We start from the raw sequence: 15205 nt of genomic DNA, 5'->3' as shown, positions 1-15205 counted from the left end.
GATCCCCACCATGGCTGATGCAGGACAGAGGAGACCCCCAGGTCCCCCATCCGTGATCCCCACCATGGTGGTATGGGACGGAGAAGACCCCCTGGTCCCCCATCCCCGATCCCCACCATGGTGGTATGGGACGGAGGAGACCCCCTGGTCCCCCATCCGTGATCCCCACCATGGTGGTATGGGACAGAGAAGACCCCCTCGTCCCCCATCCGTGATCCCCACCATGGTGGTATGGGACAGAGGAGACCCCCTTGTCCCCATCCCCGATCCCTGGTGGTATGGGATGGAGAAGACCCCCTGGTCCCCCATCCCTGATCCCCACCATGTTGGTATGGGATGGAGGAGACCCCCTGGCCCCCCATCCCCGATCCCTGGTGGTACGGGATGGAGGAGACCCCCTGGTCCCCCATCCCCGATCCCCACCATGGTGGTATGGGACAGAGGAGCCCCCCTTGTCCCCATCCCCGATCCCTGGTGGTATGGGATGGAGGAGATCCCCTGGTCCCCCATCCCTGATCCCCACCATGGTGGTATGGGACGGAGGAGACCCCCTCGTCCCCATCCCCAATCCCTGGTGGTACGGGACGGAGGAGACTCCCTGGTCCCCCATCCGTGATCCCCACCATGGTGGTATGGGACAGAGAAGACCCCCTGGTCCTCCATCTGTGGCCCCCACCATGGTGGTATGGGACGGAGGGGACCCCCTGGTCCCCCATCTGTGACCCCCACCATGGTGGTATGGGACAGAGGAGCCCCCCCGTCCCCATCCCCACCAAGGCAGTGCAAGCCGGAGGAGGAGACCCCCACCCCCCCCCCCCATCCCCCATCCCCCCTGGATCTCTATGGGCCAGAGAAGCCCCCCCTGCTCCCCTCCCCCCCCGGCTCTATACGGGATGGAGGGGACCCCCCCGGCCCCCCATCCCCGCTCCCCCCGGGATGGTGCAGCTCGCTGGAGACCCCCCCCCAGTCCCTCATCCCCGAGGATGGAGGGGACCCCCCCCCCTTTCTCCCCCCCCCCCCCCTTCCATCCATCCCCCCTCCCCCGACCGGGGACAAAGCCGGGCGGCGCCGGGAGCGTCCCCCATCCCCGGGGGAGGGGGGGGGGGGGGGGGGGGACGGGACACGGGACGGGAGGGGGGGGGGGTCTCCGTTACCTGCCACCCCGAGCTATGGGGGGGGGACACACACACACACGACACACGACACACGGCGACAACAACGCGACCCCCAACAACCACAAAGCCGACTCCGGTGTCTCCGTCCCTTCCGCTCCCGGTTGGCTTCGGCTCGTGGCCGTGTCGTTGTCGTGTCCCCCCCCCCCCCCCTTCCCTCCCCGTGTCTCCCCCCCCCCCCCCCCCCTTCCTGTCTGGGCCCCCCCCTCCCCGGTCCCGGTTGCTCCATCCCCTTCCTGTGTGTCCGGGCTCACCGAGCCGGCGTGCAACAGCCCCGGCGCCGCCCCCCACCCTCGCTTCTCCCCCCCCCTCCCCTTCCCAATTTCCACCCCCCCCCCCCCATACACACACACACACACACCCCCCCCCCCGGATTCCTCCATCGCCTCCGCATCCCTCCGGTCCCGGTACCAGGTAACGGGGGAGACCCCCGGGGATTGGGGGGGGGGGGGGACACGACCCCGCCCGGCCGCACCCCGACAGCCCCCCCCCCCCCGGGGGAGATGGGGAGGGGGGGACACGCTCCCCATCATCCCCTCGCCCACCCCCCTCTATTTTTCCCCCCCCCTCCGCCTTCACCTCGTTCAGATTCCCCCTTCCCCCCCCCCCGCAGCCAGCCGCCTTCTGTTTTCATCCCCCCCCCCCCCAAAAAAACCCCTCCTTGCACCCACCCCCGTTATATTCTCATTTTACCCCCCCCGCACCCACCTCCGCTGCATCCCCCCCTCCCCAAACCCCCCATTTCTCCCCTCTTCGCATTCCGCCGCGATTTTCATTTTCCCTCCAGCCCTGTTGCATTTTAACCCCCCCCCCATTATATTTCCATGCCCCCCCCCCCTTTAATTTCCACCCCTTGCCTTCACCTCGATTGCATTTAACCCCCCCATCCCCATCCCCGCTCCCTGCGGTCACCCCAACCCTTATTTAAGTGCCCCCCAACCTTCTGGGGGGGGGGGTCCCTTCCCACAGCGTAGTTACTGGGGGTGCTTTGGGGTGAAGCACCCCAAAACACCCTGGGGGGGGGGGGGCGGGGGTCATACCCCAGCACCCATTGCCACCCAGCCACGACACCCCCAGGGTGATGCAGGGACCCCCCCCCCGTATGGTCCCTACATCCAGCAGGACATGGGGGGGGCACCCGGTTTGGGTTGTCCCCCCCCCCCTCACCGTGGACCCCAATATCTGAACCGGAGATGTTTGCGTTGCAGGGACCGGTGACACCCCACAACCACCCCCCCCACCCCCCCAAAAAAAACCGTGCCGGCACCGGGACAAGCCTGGAGCACCGGGACAAGATGCAGGAGAGCTACGAGAGCGTCATCTCCCTGGGTGAGGCTCTTAATTTCCCTTAATTTCTCCCTAATTTGTTATTATTGAAGGAGAATAAAATAAAATTAAATTACCTTAATTAGTGGCTGAATTCATACGGTGTAAAAACACCAAAATCGCCAGCATTGAGCTTAAACAGCGCTGGGGAGGTGGGGGGGGGGGGGGATTTAACCGGGACCCCATTTCCAGCTGTGGTTTTATGGTTTTGGTGCCTTTGGCCATCCCCATCCTGGCGTTAGAATTTTTGGGGTGCAAAGAGCTATAACCGGTATCCAATTGTCTCCCCCAGCCGAGGAAATCGCCATCAGTTGGCCGCGGATCACCGCCTTCGCTGAATCGCACCGGAGGAGGGGGTTGGTGTCCGGTAAGTCACCGATCGCGTTGCCGGTTAGTGCCGGTGATGACCAAGAGCATATTTTGGAAGCCCCAAAACCGTGGGGTGATGAGTAAAGAAGACAGGAAAGCAGCCGGATACGGCCGCCGTGACGCCGGGAGGGATGCGGGCAGCCCACCGGTGGGTTTTCGGTGACGGGGTTGGGTCCTCACCCCCTTTTTTTCCCTGTAGATGATGGGTTGTTGAGTGAGAACGAAGAGGAAGACCCACCACCGGGCGAGCTGGAGAAGGTGGATGCCGAGGGGACGCCAGCGGGGAAGCCCAAAGGGACCAGCCCCACCGGTGGAGAGGGGACGAAGCCCAGCGACGGTCCCCAAAAACCAGAGAACCAGCCCAGAAAGCCATCGGGCAAGCGACAGGGTAAATCGGGCCACCGAGGCTTCAAGAAATTTCCCCCGCGGAGCTTGCTCGGCCACGGCCGCTGCCACGACTGCGGCAAAGCTTTGGCTTTCGGTTCAGCCTTCAACAAACGCCGGCGAGGGACCGAACGACCCCATAAATGCCCCGAATGCGGGAAATGTTTTCGGCTCAGCTCAACCCTCATCACCCATCAACGCCGGCACGCCGGCGATAAACCCTACAAGTGCCCCGATTGCGGCAAGACCTTTAGCGTTGGCTCAGCGTTCATCCAACATCAACGGGTGCACGCCAGCGCCGGTGCCGGCACAGCGCCTTGCCAATGCGGCGTCTGCGGGAAGAGTTTCCCGGCCAGCACCAGTTTGGTGAAGCACCAAAAATTACACCTGGAGGAAAAACCCTACAAATGCGGGGATTGCGGGAAGGGTTTCAACTGGAATTCGCATCTGGAGCGGCATCGCCGGATCCACACCGGCGAAAAGCCCTACGCCTGCCCTGAATGCGGTAAGAGCTTCAGTTGGAGCTCCCACCTCGACCGGCATCGCCGTACCCACGCCGTCGCCGGCGAACCCACTTGCCGTTGCACCGATTGCGGTCGCTGCCCGGCTCCTCGCGGCACCGAAGGCTCCAAGACTCCCGAGAAGCCCTTGCAGTGCGGTGAATGCGGGAAGGGCTTCACCAAAAGCGCAGCGTTGGCCAAGCACCGGCGCGCCCATGCTGGCGAGAAGCCCTACAAGTGCGGCGAGTGCGGGAAGGGTTTCGGCTTGAACGCCGCGTTGCTGCAGCATCAACGGAGCCACGCTGCCGGCAAACCCTACCAATGCGGTGATTGCGGTAAGAGCTTTGCCTGGAGCTCCCACCTTGACCGGCATCGGCGTATCCATATGGGTGAGAAACCCTACCGTTGTGGGGACTGCGGGAAGAGCTTCTCCCAGAGTTCCCACTTGGAGAGGCACCAACGCGTCCATGCCGGCGCCGAGCAACCCTGCCAATGCACCGATTGCGGCAAGAGCTTTTTGGCCTCCAACAAGCGCCGGCGGCTGTTGACCGGCACCGGTGAACGACCCTGTAAGTGCACCGATTGTGGGAAGAGCTTTCTTTGGGGTGCCCGTGCCCGACCGGCACCGGAGAGGACCCATAAGTGCAGCGAGTGTGGGAAGAGCTTCACTTACTGGGCGGAGAACGTCAAGCACCAGGGGACGCAGACGGGGGAGAAACCCTATACCTGCCCCGAATGCGGGAAGAGCTTTGGGCAAAATTCGGCGTTGGTGAAGCATCGCCGGATGCATACGGGAGAAAAACCCTACAAGTGCGGGGACTGCGGGAAGAGCTTCAGTGTCCGCTCCAACCTCATCAAACATCAACGGACCCACCTTGGCGAGAAGCCCTACAAGTGTCCCGATTGCGGGAAGGGTTTCATCCAGAAGTCGGACCTCACCAAGCACCGCCGGATGCACACCGGGGAGAAACCCTACAAGTGCAACGTCTGCGGTAAATGCTTCAGCGTCTCCTCCAACCTCATCAAGCACCAACGCATCCACCTCGGCGAGAAACCCTACCAATGCCCCGAGTGCGGCAAGAGCTTCATCCAACGCTCCGAGCTCACCATCCACCAACGCGTCCACACCGGCGAGAAGCCCTACAAGTGTCCCGAGTGCGGCAAGTGCTTCAGCCGTAGCTCCCACCTCAACCGCCACCAACGCACCCACGCCGGGGACAAGCCCAAAGCCACCGCGGCCACCGCCGCCACCGCCGCCGGCAGCCCCCTGCCGCCCTCCAGCGCCTTCTCCGGCGCCGCCTTCTCCCCGCCGTTGGGGGGCTCGGCGGCCCCCATCCCCTCGCTGCCCTCCTTCCCGGCCTCCCCCTCGCCCCTGCCCATCCCTTCCCTCTCCAGCCCCGCCCTGGACCTGCCGTGGGCCCTCTCCTTCCCTGCCCGCGCCTTCCCCCACCCCTCCTTCCCCTCGGCGCCCGCCTCAGGGGCCCAGACCTCCTCCCTCATGAACTGAGCGGTGCCCGGCCCTGGCTGTGGCTCCCTCCTCCTCCTCCCAACCTCCCCAGCCGCTCGCCCAACAGCCAACCTGGGCTGACCGCAAAGACCTGGTGTTGGTGGACTTGTTCCCAGCTGGAGCCGTTCAGGCTGTGTGGCTAATTAATGATGTCTGTAATGAGGGGATGGGGAAGTTCCCCTTATGGCGTGGCTCCATCCTCCTCCCAACCTCCCCAGCCGCTCGCCCAACACCCAACCTGGGTTGACCTCAAAGACCTGGCGTTGGGGGCCTTGTTCCCACCGGGAGCCGTTCAGCCTTGGTGGCTAATTAATGATCTCTCTAATTAGGGGATGAGGGAGTTCCTTCATCCCTGGCCGTGGCCCTGGCTCCATCCTTCCCCCTACCTCCCCAGCCGCTCACCTAACACCCAACCTGGGTTGACGTCAAAGCCCCAGCGTTGGGGGGCTTGTTCCCACCGGGAGCTGTTCAACCTTCATGGCTAATTAATGATCTCGCTGCCAGCACTGGGTGCTTCCCCCCGGCGTCCCCCCAGCTCCGCACTGGGACCCCAACCTCCATCCCTGTCCCCCTACTCCCCACCCCACCACTCATCCCAGCATCTCCCATTGGTGTCCCCCGGAGCATCTTCCCACCTCGCCCCTCTGCTCCTCATCGGATGAACGTTCACGTCATTACCCCCATCCGGGTACCATCCTCTGCTCCCACCTTGGAGCATTTTGGGAGAAAAAACAGCAGAAATGGGGGGTTTCCCATGCCGCCGCATTGCCCTCTGCCCGCCCGGGAGCTGCCGTGAGGGACTCGGGGATATTTCCACGTCCCCGTCTCCTGCAGCGTCTCCCTGAGCTCGTCTTATCCCGCATCTTTCCTCAGAAATGGAGCCGGTCGGGGTTTTCTTCTTTTATTTTTTATTATTTTTTTTTTTCCTTTCGGAAAGAAAATACTTTTGGGCAAAACCACACAATTTTGTGACGTCATTTTTCAGGCACTTAATGGAATATTTTGGGCTTGTTTGGGTTTTTTTTTGTCCTTTTCCACGCGGACTTTGCAAAAACTTTCAGGCGTTTGTGGTGGGGGTTTTTTTATTATTACTGATTTTTCCTGAATTTTTATGTTTGCTTTTGCTCCGTCCCTTGGAGCGGGATTCAGCGCATTTCGGTACTATCGGGAAAAGGCGGTGACGGTACTTTTTTTGCTGCCTGAAATCCCGATTTCTCCCATTTCTCGTTTTCTCCCCGTTACCGGGGGAGCGAGCGCTTCTTGGGGGGGAAAAGAAATGAAGAAAATCATTAAAAATTTAAAAAAAAAAAAAACCAAACACTAAGAGGAACAGAAAGGGTTACGCGCAAAATATCGAAGCATGGAAAGAAATACAGAAGAAAAAGAATTAAGGCTGAGAATGACTTCTTTTTTTTTTTCCCGAAAGAGGATAAAAAGCTGAAATAAGAGTTTTGGAAAAGTAGGGAATTGCTGAAATCTCTGGAATCGGGAAGGTTTCAACTGAAAGCAAAATAATTCGAGAGGTGCAGACGTGCTACGGGAAGGACTCGTCGTGTTTATGAACAAAAAAGTTTAAAATGTCAGCAAGAGGAACAGGTAGTACTGTAGGTGCAAAAAAAAGAGGAAAAATATCAAAATACGGAAAAAAAATAGAAAAGGAAGAGGAGGAAAAGAAAGCAAAGGACGTACGGAATAGAAAAAAATTGGCGATAAAAATAAAGAAAGGGATAAAAACAACCATCCTAAGGAAGTACCGGAGCCTGCGTCAGGCAGCGATCGCAGGCAGCGCCACGGGAAGCAGGAGCCGAGCTTGGCGTGGGATGCGGCAGCGCCGGGAATTGCTGCCGGATCGTTGGATGCGGAAAAAAATAAGAATTTAAAAAAAAAAAAACAACAAAAAAAAAATACGCCCGGAGCGGATGGAATTGGCTCCGGGTGTTTGCTCGAGGGCTTGCGCAGCTCGGCGGTGCGATGGGCGGAGGAGAAGCGATGCACAGCGCGCGGGATCCAGCCGCGGGGTGCGCGACGCGGCCGCGGGCTGCGGAGCTGCACCGTCCCCTTGCCCGAGTAAACAGCCCCCGAGGATTGTCCCCGGCTCCACGTGACGTGTTTTGGGGACCTGCCTGGCTCCCCGGGCAACGCCGCTGCGAAACCGGGTTGTCACTCGTGGCACAACCGTGATGTCACCGATGGCACAACCGTGATGTCACCGAGGGTAGAACCGTGATGTCACCGATGGTAGAACCAGGACATCACTGCTGGCATAACCGGCGTGTCCCAGCTGGCACAACCAGGATGGCACTGATGGCACAACCATGGTGTCGTTGCTGGCACAACCATGATGTCACCGATGGCACAACCGTGATGTCACCGAGGGTAGAACCGTGATGTCACCGATGGTAGAACCAGGACATCACTGCTGGCATAACCGGCGTGTCCCAGCTGGCACAACCAGGATGTTATTGCTGGCACAACCATGGTGTCGTTGCTGGCACAACCGTGATGTCACCGATGCCACAACCGTGATGTCACCGATGGCACAACTGGGATGTCACTGATGGCACAACCATGATGTCATCACTGGCACGACCATGATGTCACCAATGGCTCAACTGGGATGTCACCGATGGCACAACTGAGATGTCATCGCTGGCACAACCATGATGTCACAACTGGGATGTCACCAATGGCACAACCAGGGTGTCACCGCTGACACAACCATGATGTCACCGCTGGCACAACGGGGATGTCACCGATGGCACAACTGGGATGTCACCGATGGCACAACTGAGATGTCATCGCTGGCACAACCATGATGTCACAACTGGGATGTCACCAATGGCACAACCAGGGTGTCACCGCTGACACAACCATGATGTCACCACTGACACAACCATGATGTCACCAATGGCACAACTGGGATGTCACCACTGGCACAACTGGGATGTCACCGATGGCACAACCGAGATGTCATCGCTGGCACAACCACGATGTCACCAATGGCACAACCGGGGCGTCACCGCTGACACAACCATGATGTCACCGAGGATGTTAATTCTGTCTTTGCATCGCGGGGGGACCCTCCAGACACCCCCCCAGCTTCGGATCCCCAAGCCCCCCCAAGAAGCTGCCTTGCAGGCAGCACCAGCCCCACTTTGGGGGGAAGAAACTTATTTGAAGGAGCCCCAAAATCTCACGTTCTTGCCTCAATTTTGGCCGGCGGTCAACGGGAGCTGCTGGTGGGGTTGGCTTTTGACGCCCGCCTCCAAATCACCTCGGCGATGCATTAATTATGCATTAACGAGCGCGTTGATGGTGCGTTAATGAGCGTGCTAATTACGTGCTCCCCGTGCAGACGCCGCCCGGCCTTAGGGCTCTCTGGCCAATTTGGGCCAAATTAGCCCAAAATCAAGGGCACGGTGAGATGATGTGGCTTGGTGGCTTGGTCACCTCTACAACGCCGGGTTCTGTGGATGGGGGTCACTGGGGGGGGGGGACACACACATGAGGAAGCCCCCTCCCCATCACCCCACAGAGCCCAGGACTTCGCATACGGAAAACGAGGAAGGGGGAGGAAGAGGAGGGACGGGGATGAAGTCAAGAACCTCCCCCGGGGTTCAAAATAATTGAATTATTTTTAGGAGGACACGGTGACCGTGCCATGGGGCGCAGGGTCCCAAATGGAGCCACGAGGGGCAAAAGCCACCCCGAAAAGAACACGAAGGGCTTCGGCGAGGATATTTTTGGGGGGGGGGGGGAAAAAACCCCACACCGAACTGCGATTTAAGTGAAATTTCTCTATTTTCTGGTGTTGTCCGTGCTTCCGAAACCAGCGTGGACGTGTCGCTGTGCTGCTTGTCAACGGTCCCTTCCGTGTCCGCTTTCGGGGGAACCGCCTCGCCTCGTCACCACGGCTCGCGTCCTTTTTTTTTTTTTTTTTCTTTTTTTTTCTTTTTTTTCCGCTTTCTTTCCATGAGTAGTAATAAATTAGAGCCTAGCTACCCTGGCGGCGCTGCGGTCCTTTCCCTTGGCGGGCTGAAAAGTGGTCATTCCTCTTCCATTTGCTCTGGGAGGGCTTCAGACCACGTCAAGATCCCATTTTCCAAGGATTTTTTTTTTTTTCCCCCCCTCTTTGGTTGGGTTGCCCCAATTTGAAGCCCAGTGGCTACAGTTAAAAATGTGCTTTTTTTTTTCCCCCCCAGTGCAAGATTCCCCTGAATCCGGTAAAAAAATGTAGCAGGATGGAGGGAAGTGTTGAGCCTTCACCAGCTGAACCCTTCAGTTGTGGTCCTTGGACAACCAAGAGTATGGTGGCATCAAAACCACCTTTTTAACCCCAAAAGGCCACCCCACTTGGACCACAGGGGAGGGCTGGGTCCCAGCGCATCCCTAGGGCTGCTCCAAACATCTGCTGGTGAACCCCAAGGAGAAGAAATTAAATTAACCCCACCCCCCACTACCACCCCGAGACTCCAAGAGGCACCACCACCCATGGCCACATCCCACCCTCGCGACCGAGGGGCAAGCCAGGATGGTAGCCTATGGGCCAGATAAGCAGGGTCCGTGGTCATGCATGGATGCTCCTCCAAGAAGTCCTGCAAAAGGACCAAAATCCTCAGGGCTGGGCTTAAATAGAGCCCCTGGGCCCTGGGCAGGGGGTGGTGGGGGTCCCAAGTGGGGATGGTCGGGGTTGTTAATGACCATTAGTGCCCTTGGCCTCCAAAATGGTTTTTAGGGTGGCTCTGCAGCACATCTCCAAGGTGTTCAGCACATCTTGAAGGGGTTCAGGACATCTCCTAAGGGGTTCAGCACATCTTGAAGGGGTTCAGGACATCTCCTAAGGGGTTCAGCACATCTCGAAGGGGTTCAGGATGTCTCCAACAGGGTTCAGCATGTCTTGAAGGGCTTAGGCACATCTCCAAGGGGTTCAGGACATCTCCTAAGGGGTTCAGCACATCTCAAAGGGGTTCAGGATGTCTCCAACAGGGTTCAGCATGTCTTGAAGGAGCTCAGCATGTCTTGAAGGGCTTAGGCACATCTCCAAGGGGTTCAGGACATCTCCTAAGGGGTTCGGCACATCTCGAAGGGGTTCAGCATGTCTCCAATGGGGTTCAGCATGTCTTGAAGGAGCTCAGCACGTCTTGAAGGGCTTAGGCACATCTCCAAGGGGTTCAGCTCATCTCCAAGGGGTTCAGGACAGCTCCAAAGGGGTTCAGCATGTCTCAAAGGAGCTCAGCATGCCTTGAAGGAGTTCAGTACATCTCCAAGGGGTTCAGGACATCTTCAAAGGACATCTTCAAAGGAGTTCAGCACATCTTGAAGGGTTTCAGGATGTCTCCAATGGGTTCCACATGTCTTTAACGGGTTCAACACATCTCCAAGGGGTTCAGCACATCTCCAAGGGGTTCAGGTTGTCTCCAAAGGGGTCCAGCACATCTCCAAGGGGTTCAGGTTGTCTCCAAAGGGGTCCAACCCATCTCAAAGGAGCTCAGGTTGTCTCCAAAGGGCTCCAACACATCTCAAAGGAGCTCAGCACATCTTGAAGGGGTTCAGCAGGTCTTTAAGAGGTTCAGCACATGGCAAAGGGTCTTGGCCACTTCCCAAGCAGCTCCCCGGGGAGATGCAAGCAGCGCCGGCACCTTGGAGGACTTACTGGGGAGGAAGAGCAGACCCCCCTCCCACCCCATGGATTGGGGGGGGGGGGAGGCTGAGCACCCCAAGCCAAGTGCAAGCCCCCAACCCCAGGGCACGTTGCTCCCTCAGCCACTGTCCCCGTGCGCACCCCGGGGACAAGGAGCCGGTGCCAGCCCCATCCCCACCCCACAGCTCTGCCACGGGGCAGAGACCCCTGGGTACAGCCCCATTTTGGGGTCCAACCCAGGGACACCCCCCCCCCCCCCCGAGTCCTCCTGAACTTGGCTTTGCTGGAGCAGAAGGTTCTGAGGAAACATCTGCGAGGGGAACGGTGCCAGGAGGGGGACAGGGTGGGGCCTTTATTTTTAGATCGATATTAAATTTCCGTTGTCTTAATTAAATTACCGCCGGGGTTGGGCGGGGAAGGGGTCTGCGTAGAATATGTATATATATTCCTACTTTTATTTGGGAAAGGTTTTAATGGCTAAGTGTCTTAATAAATGCGTAAAAAGAAGACGGAGGAATTTTTTTTTTAATGCTGAAAATACAGTTACGAGGTAATCGCGGTGGCCGCGCTACGGGATAATTATAAAAAATGGAACAAAATTGAATAAATCTGAAGTCTTAATGTGGAAAAAAAAAAAAAAAAAAGAGGATGAGGAGGGGTATGGGGGAGCAACATCAAAGCACAAGATGCTTCCTCCATAGCAGAGCAGGTCTTTGGTGAGCAAGAGGAGGCGGTTCTTCTTTTGAGTGAATAGTCAATATATGGGAAAATAAACTTATTTTTTTTTATTAAGGCAAAAAAAAAAAAAAAAAGATCGGAAAAATCTGATGGGTAGAAGTAGACAAGCTTAAAAACCCTGGCGAGAAAACGGCCGTAGAGAATGGTAAAATGATAAAGTGGCCGTGTCCTGCGTCCTCCGCGGGAGCGAGAGCCGCAAAGGCATTTCTGGCATGCCGAAGATTCGCCTGCAACGTCCTCCCGAACCCGAAGGTCTGCTCCCTCAAGGGCAAACCCGACCACTCTGCCGAACGCCTAAAATAGCCGGCGAGGTAAAACCGTGCCGGGGGGCGGGAGGGGGGGGAAAGTCTTGCCCGGGAGCAGCTGCAGACGTTGCTCCTGTCTTGGGTTTCTCCACGTGACACCAAGACGAGCTGGTCCCTTTGTTCCTTACAGCTCTATAAAGTCAGATAGAAGCTACAGGCTCTCCAGACATCCCAGCATCTGTATGAACGGGACATCCGTGCTGCTCCTGAAGCATCTCCTCCCTCCCCACCTCATCCGGCATCATGGAGAAGAGTTTGGCTCTGTCAAGGTTTTGGCTTCATTGAGGTTTTGGCTTCATCGAGGGTTTGGCTCCATCAAAGGGTTTGGCTCCGTCAAAGGGTTTGGCTCCGTCAAAGGGTTTGGCTCCGTCAAAGGGTTTGGCTCCATCGAGGGGGTTTGGCTCCATCAAAGGGTTTGGCTCCATCAAAGGGTTTGGCTCCATCAAGGGGTTTGGCTCCATCAAGGGGTTTGGCTCCATCAAGGGGGTTTGGCTCCATCAAGGGGGTTGGCTCCATCAAGGGGGTTGGCTCCATCAAGGGGGTTTGGCTCCATCAAAGGGTTTGGCTCCATCAAAGGGTTTGGCTCCATCAAGGGGGTTTGGCTCCATCAAGGGGGTTTGGCTCCATCAAAGGGGTTTGGCTCCATCAAAGGGGTTTGGCTCCATCAAAGGGGTTTGGCTCCATCAAGGGGGTTTGGCTCCATCAAGGGGGTTGGCTCCATCAAGGGGGTTGGCTCCATCAAGGGGGTTTTGGCTCCATCAAAGGGGGTTTGGCTCCATCAAAGGGGGTTTGGCTCCATCAAAGGGTTTGGCTCCATCAAAGGGGTTTGGCTCCATCAAAGGGGTTTGGCTCCATCAAAGGGGTTTGGCTCCATCGAGGGGTTTGGCTCCATCGAGGGGGTTTGGCTCCATCGAGGGGTTTGGCTCCATCAGAGGGGGTTTGGCTCCATCAGAGGGGGTTTGGCTCCACCAAACCCTCCCAATAAGGACCTGTGACAAGATTCCCACCCCCTTGGGACCTTCTGTGTCCCACCTGATCTCATGGATAGAGACCACCACTCCTTACAACACATGGGCCGCCCCGTACAGCCGAGCTGCATCCTCCCATGAAGGCTGTGGAGACCCTCTCGCCAAGGGAAGGACCATCCCCTGCCCCAGGAGAAGACACAGAGCTCTAGCACATATCGTGCTGTTCCTTCATGAACGTGGGGTGGCCCCTTGCGCCCCTGGGGTCTGCAGCCAGGTCCTCCTGACAGCTCCAAAACTGGGTGATCTCGCCCCATGTGCCTGCCAACAGCACCCAGGACCTGGGGACACCTCACCTTGACGGCCAACACCCAGGACTTTGAGGACTTGATGGCCCCAAAGGCTTAGAGAGCCTGGAAGACCCACCTGGCCTTTATTTCTCCCACCCATCCTGGAGGATCTCCAGGTTTTTTGGTGGAACACCATAAGGAATAAATCAGACGTGCCCCACACGTCTTGGGGTTGAGCAGCAGCCCAAAAAACCCACTGAGCTCCTTCTCCCTGTCTAATTTTGGGGTGATCTGTGGGGTGCTGCTGCCTGACACCCACCACCATCAAGCCGGGAAAGGTGTCACCTGCATTCCCCATTCTTGGTGGGAAAGCTGGAGCTCCTCTTCCCACCCCAAAACAGGCTCATGTATGGACCCGTTGGTGACGGATGAGGGATGAGCTCTCACCGAAGCTCTTCCCGCAGCTCAAGCAGGTGAAGGGCTTCTCCCCCGTGTGGGTCCTCTGGTGTCGGTGGAGATGGGAGAGGCGTCCAAAACCCTTCCCGCACTGGGGGCACCTGTAGGGCTTCTCCCCAGTGTGGATACGCTGGTGGGTGATGAGGTTGGAGCTATCGTTGAAGCTCTTCCCGCACTCGGGGCAAGCGTAGGGCTTCTCACCCTTGTGGGTCCTCTGATGGGAGAGGAGGTGGGAATGGAGGCTGAAGGTCTTCCCGCACTCGGCACAACCATAAGGTCTCTCTCCGGTGTGGATCCGGCGATGCTTGGTGAGGTCCGAGCTCTGGCTGAAGATCTTCCCGCAGTCAGCACAGGTGTAGGGCTTGTCCCCGGTGTGGGTCTTCTGGTGGATCAGGAGGACGGACCTATAGCTGAAGCTCTTCCCACACTCAGGGCACCCATAGGGTCTCTCTCCAGTGTGGACCCGCTGGTGGATGAGGAGGTTGGACCTCTGGTTGAAGCTCTTCCCGCAGTCAGGACACTTGTAGGGTCGCTCGTGGGTGTGGGTACGTTGGTGGACGATGAGGTGGGAGCTGCGCCCGAAGCTCTTCCCACACTCGGGACACTTGTAGGGCTTCTCGCCAGTGTGGACGTGCCGGTGGGTGACCAGGGATGATCCACAGGGAAAACTTCTCCCACCCTCCCCGCAGACATCGGTATCTCCTGCGATGGGACCCCCTGTCTGCACATGATCCCCCATCCCACCACCCCTCATCCCCTTCTCCACCCATTTCCCAGCCCCACGTTGTCCCATCCCGGGTCCTCTTCGCCGCGTCTCCATCCTCTCACCACCTCCATCCTCCTCACCATCCACGGTCCCGTCACCTGCAAGGACAGACGTGCTGATGTGGGATCCCAAAGCGTCCCACCGAGCCCCCGCACGTCCCCAATGGATGGAGGTTTGGAGCCAAGACCTGGAGATGACCACTCCAACCATCTAGGTCAAGCAAGGTCTTCTAGACCCATGTCCATGAGTATCTCCAAGGGTGGACCAGCACCAGGAAACCTCTTCCAACCTTCTTCCATCATGGAATATCTCAAGTTGGAAGGGATCCATAAGGACCATCGTGTCCAACTCCGAGCACCCAAAAAATAAAGCTTTTTTAACAGATTTCAAAGGAAAAGGGGAGGGGGAATAAAAAGGAGCTTCTTAATTTCCCACCTTTTTCTGCCATCGGGACTTGGTGGAGCTCTAGGGTTTCTTCTTGGGGGGGGGGGGGGGGTGGGGGGGGGTCCCCCAGACTTTGGGGACCAGCTTGTCCTGCTGGGACCCCACCCCACGACGTTTTACTCTTTTAAATGATCTCACAAAATCATCTGCCCTGATTCCCGTAGGAAATTGGGTATTTCCGTGGAAAAATGGGGAGACCCACACACACACCCCCACTCCCCCCCCCCGCCCCGGCTCCCCGGTCCAGCGCCCCGGGGATGCTCGGGGGAGGCAGCCGGATGCCTCGATCCCCGCCCCCGGTGAAACCCCCTCCCTCTCCCCGGTTCCCGGAGCCTGTTGCAG

The 15205-nt window shown here is 58.0% G+C and overlaps 3 protein-coding genes across 3 annotated transcripts in view; 1 reads left to right on the top strand and 2 right to left on the bottom strand.

The window, feature by feature from the left end:
- Positions 1 to 15205, bottom strand: part of SH3BP5L (SH3 binding domain protein 5 like) — a 60550-nt gene that overhangs the window by 34294 nt on the left and 11051 nt on the right. The window lies entirely within an intron of this gene.
- LOC142404174 (uncharacterized) overlaps positions 1525 to 15205 on the top strand; it is a 39435-nt gene continuing 25754 nt past the window's right edge. The window contains exons 1-5 of the mRNA XM_075490641.1: positions 1525 to 1586; positions 2381 to 2501; positions 2791 to 2865; positions 3067 to 4923; positions 14278 to 14284. Of these exons, the coding sequence (XP_075346756.1) occupies positions 2468 to 2501; positions 2791 to 2865; positions 3067 to 4923; positions 14278 to 14284 (1973 nt within the window). The 5' untranslated portion in view covers positions 1525 to 1586; positions 2381 to 2467. The remainder of the gene's footprint in view (positions 1587 to 2380; positions 2502 to 2790; positions 2866 to 3066; positions 4924 to 14277; positions 14285 to 15205) is intronic.
- Positions 12903 to 15089, bottom strand: LOC142404178 (uncharacterized). The gene is made up of 2 exons (XM_075490658.1): positions 14855 to 15089; positions 12903 to 14517 (listed from the first exon to the last, which is right to left on the bottom strand). The coding sequence occupies exons 1-2, from the start codon at positions 14865 to 14867 to the stop codon at positions 13601 to 13603; spliced, it is 930 nt and encodes a 309-aa protein (XP_075346773.1). The 5' UTR covers positions 14868 to 15089; the 3' UTR covers positions 12903 to 13600.

The sequence above is a fragment of the Mycteria americana genome, unplaced genomic scaffold (genome assembly GCF_035582795.1).
Source record: "Mycteria americana isolate JAX WOST 10 ecotype Jacksonville Zoo and Gardens unplaced genomic scaffold, USCA_MyAme_1.0 Scaffold_86, whole genome shotgun sequence".
Lineage (NCBI taxonomy): Eukaryota > Metazoa > Chordata > Aves > Ciconiiformes > Ciconiidae > Mycteria > Mycteria americana.
The sequence above is the reverse complement of the archived record's forward strand: the minus strand, read 5'-3'. Positions and strand labels throughout refer to the sequence as shown.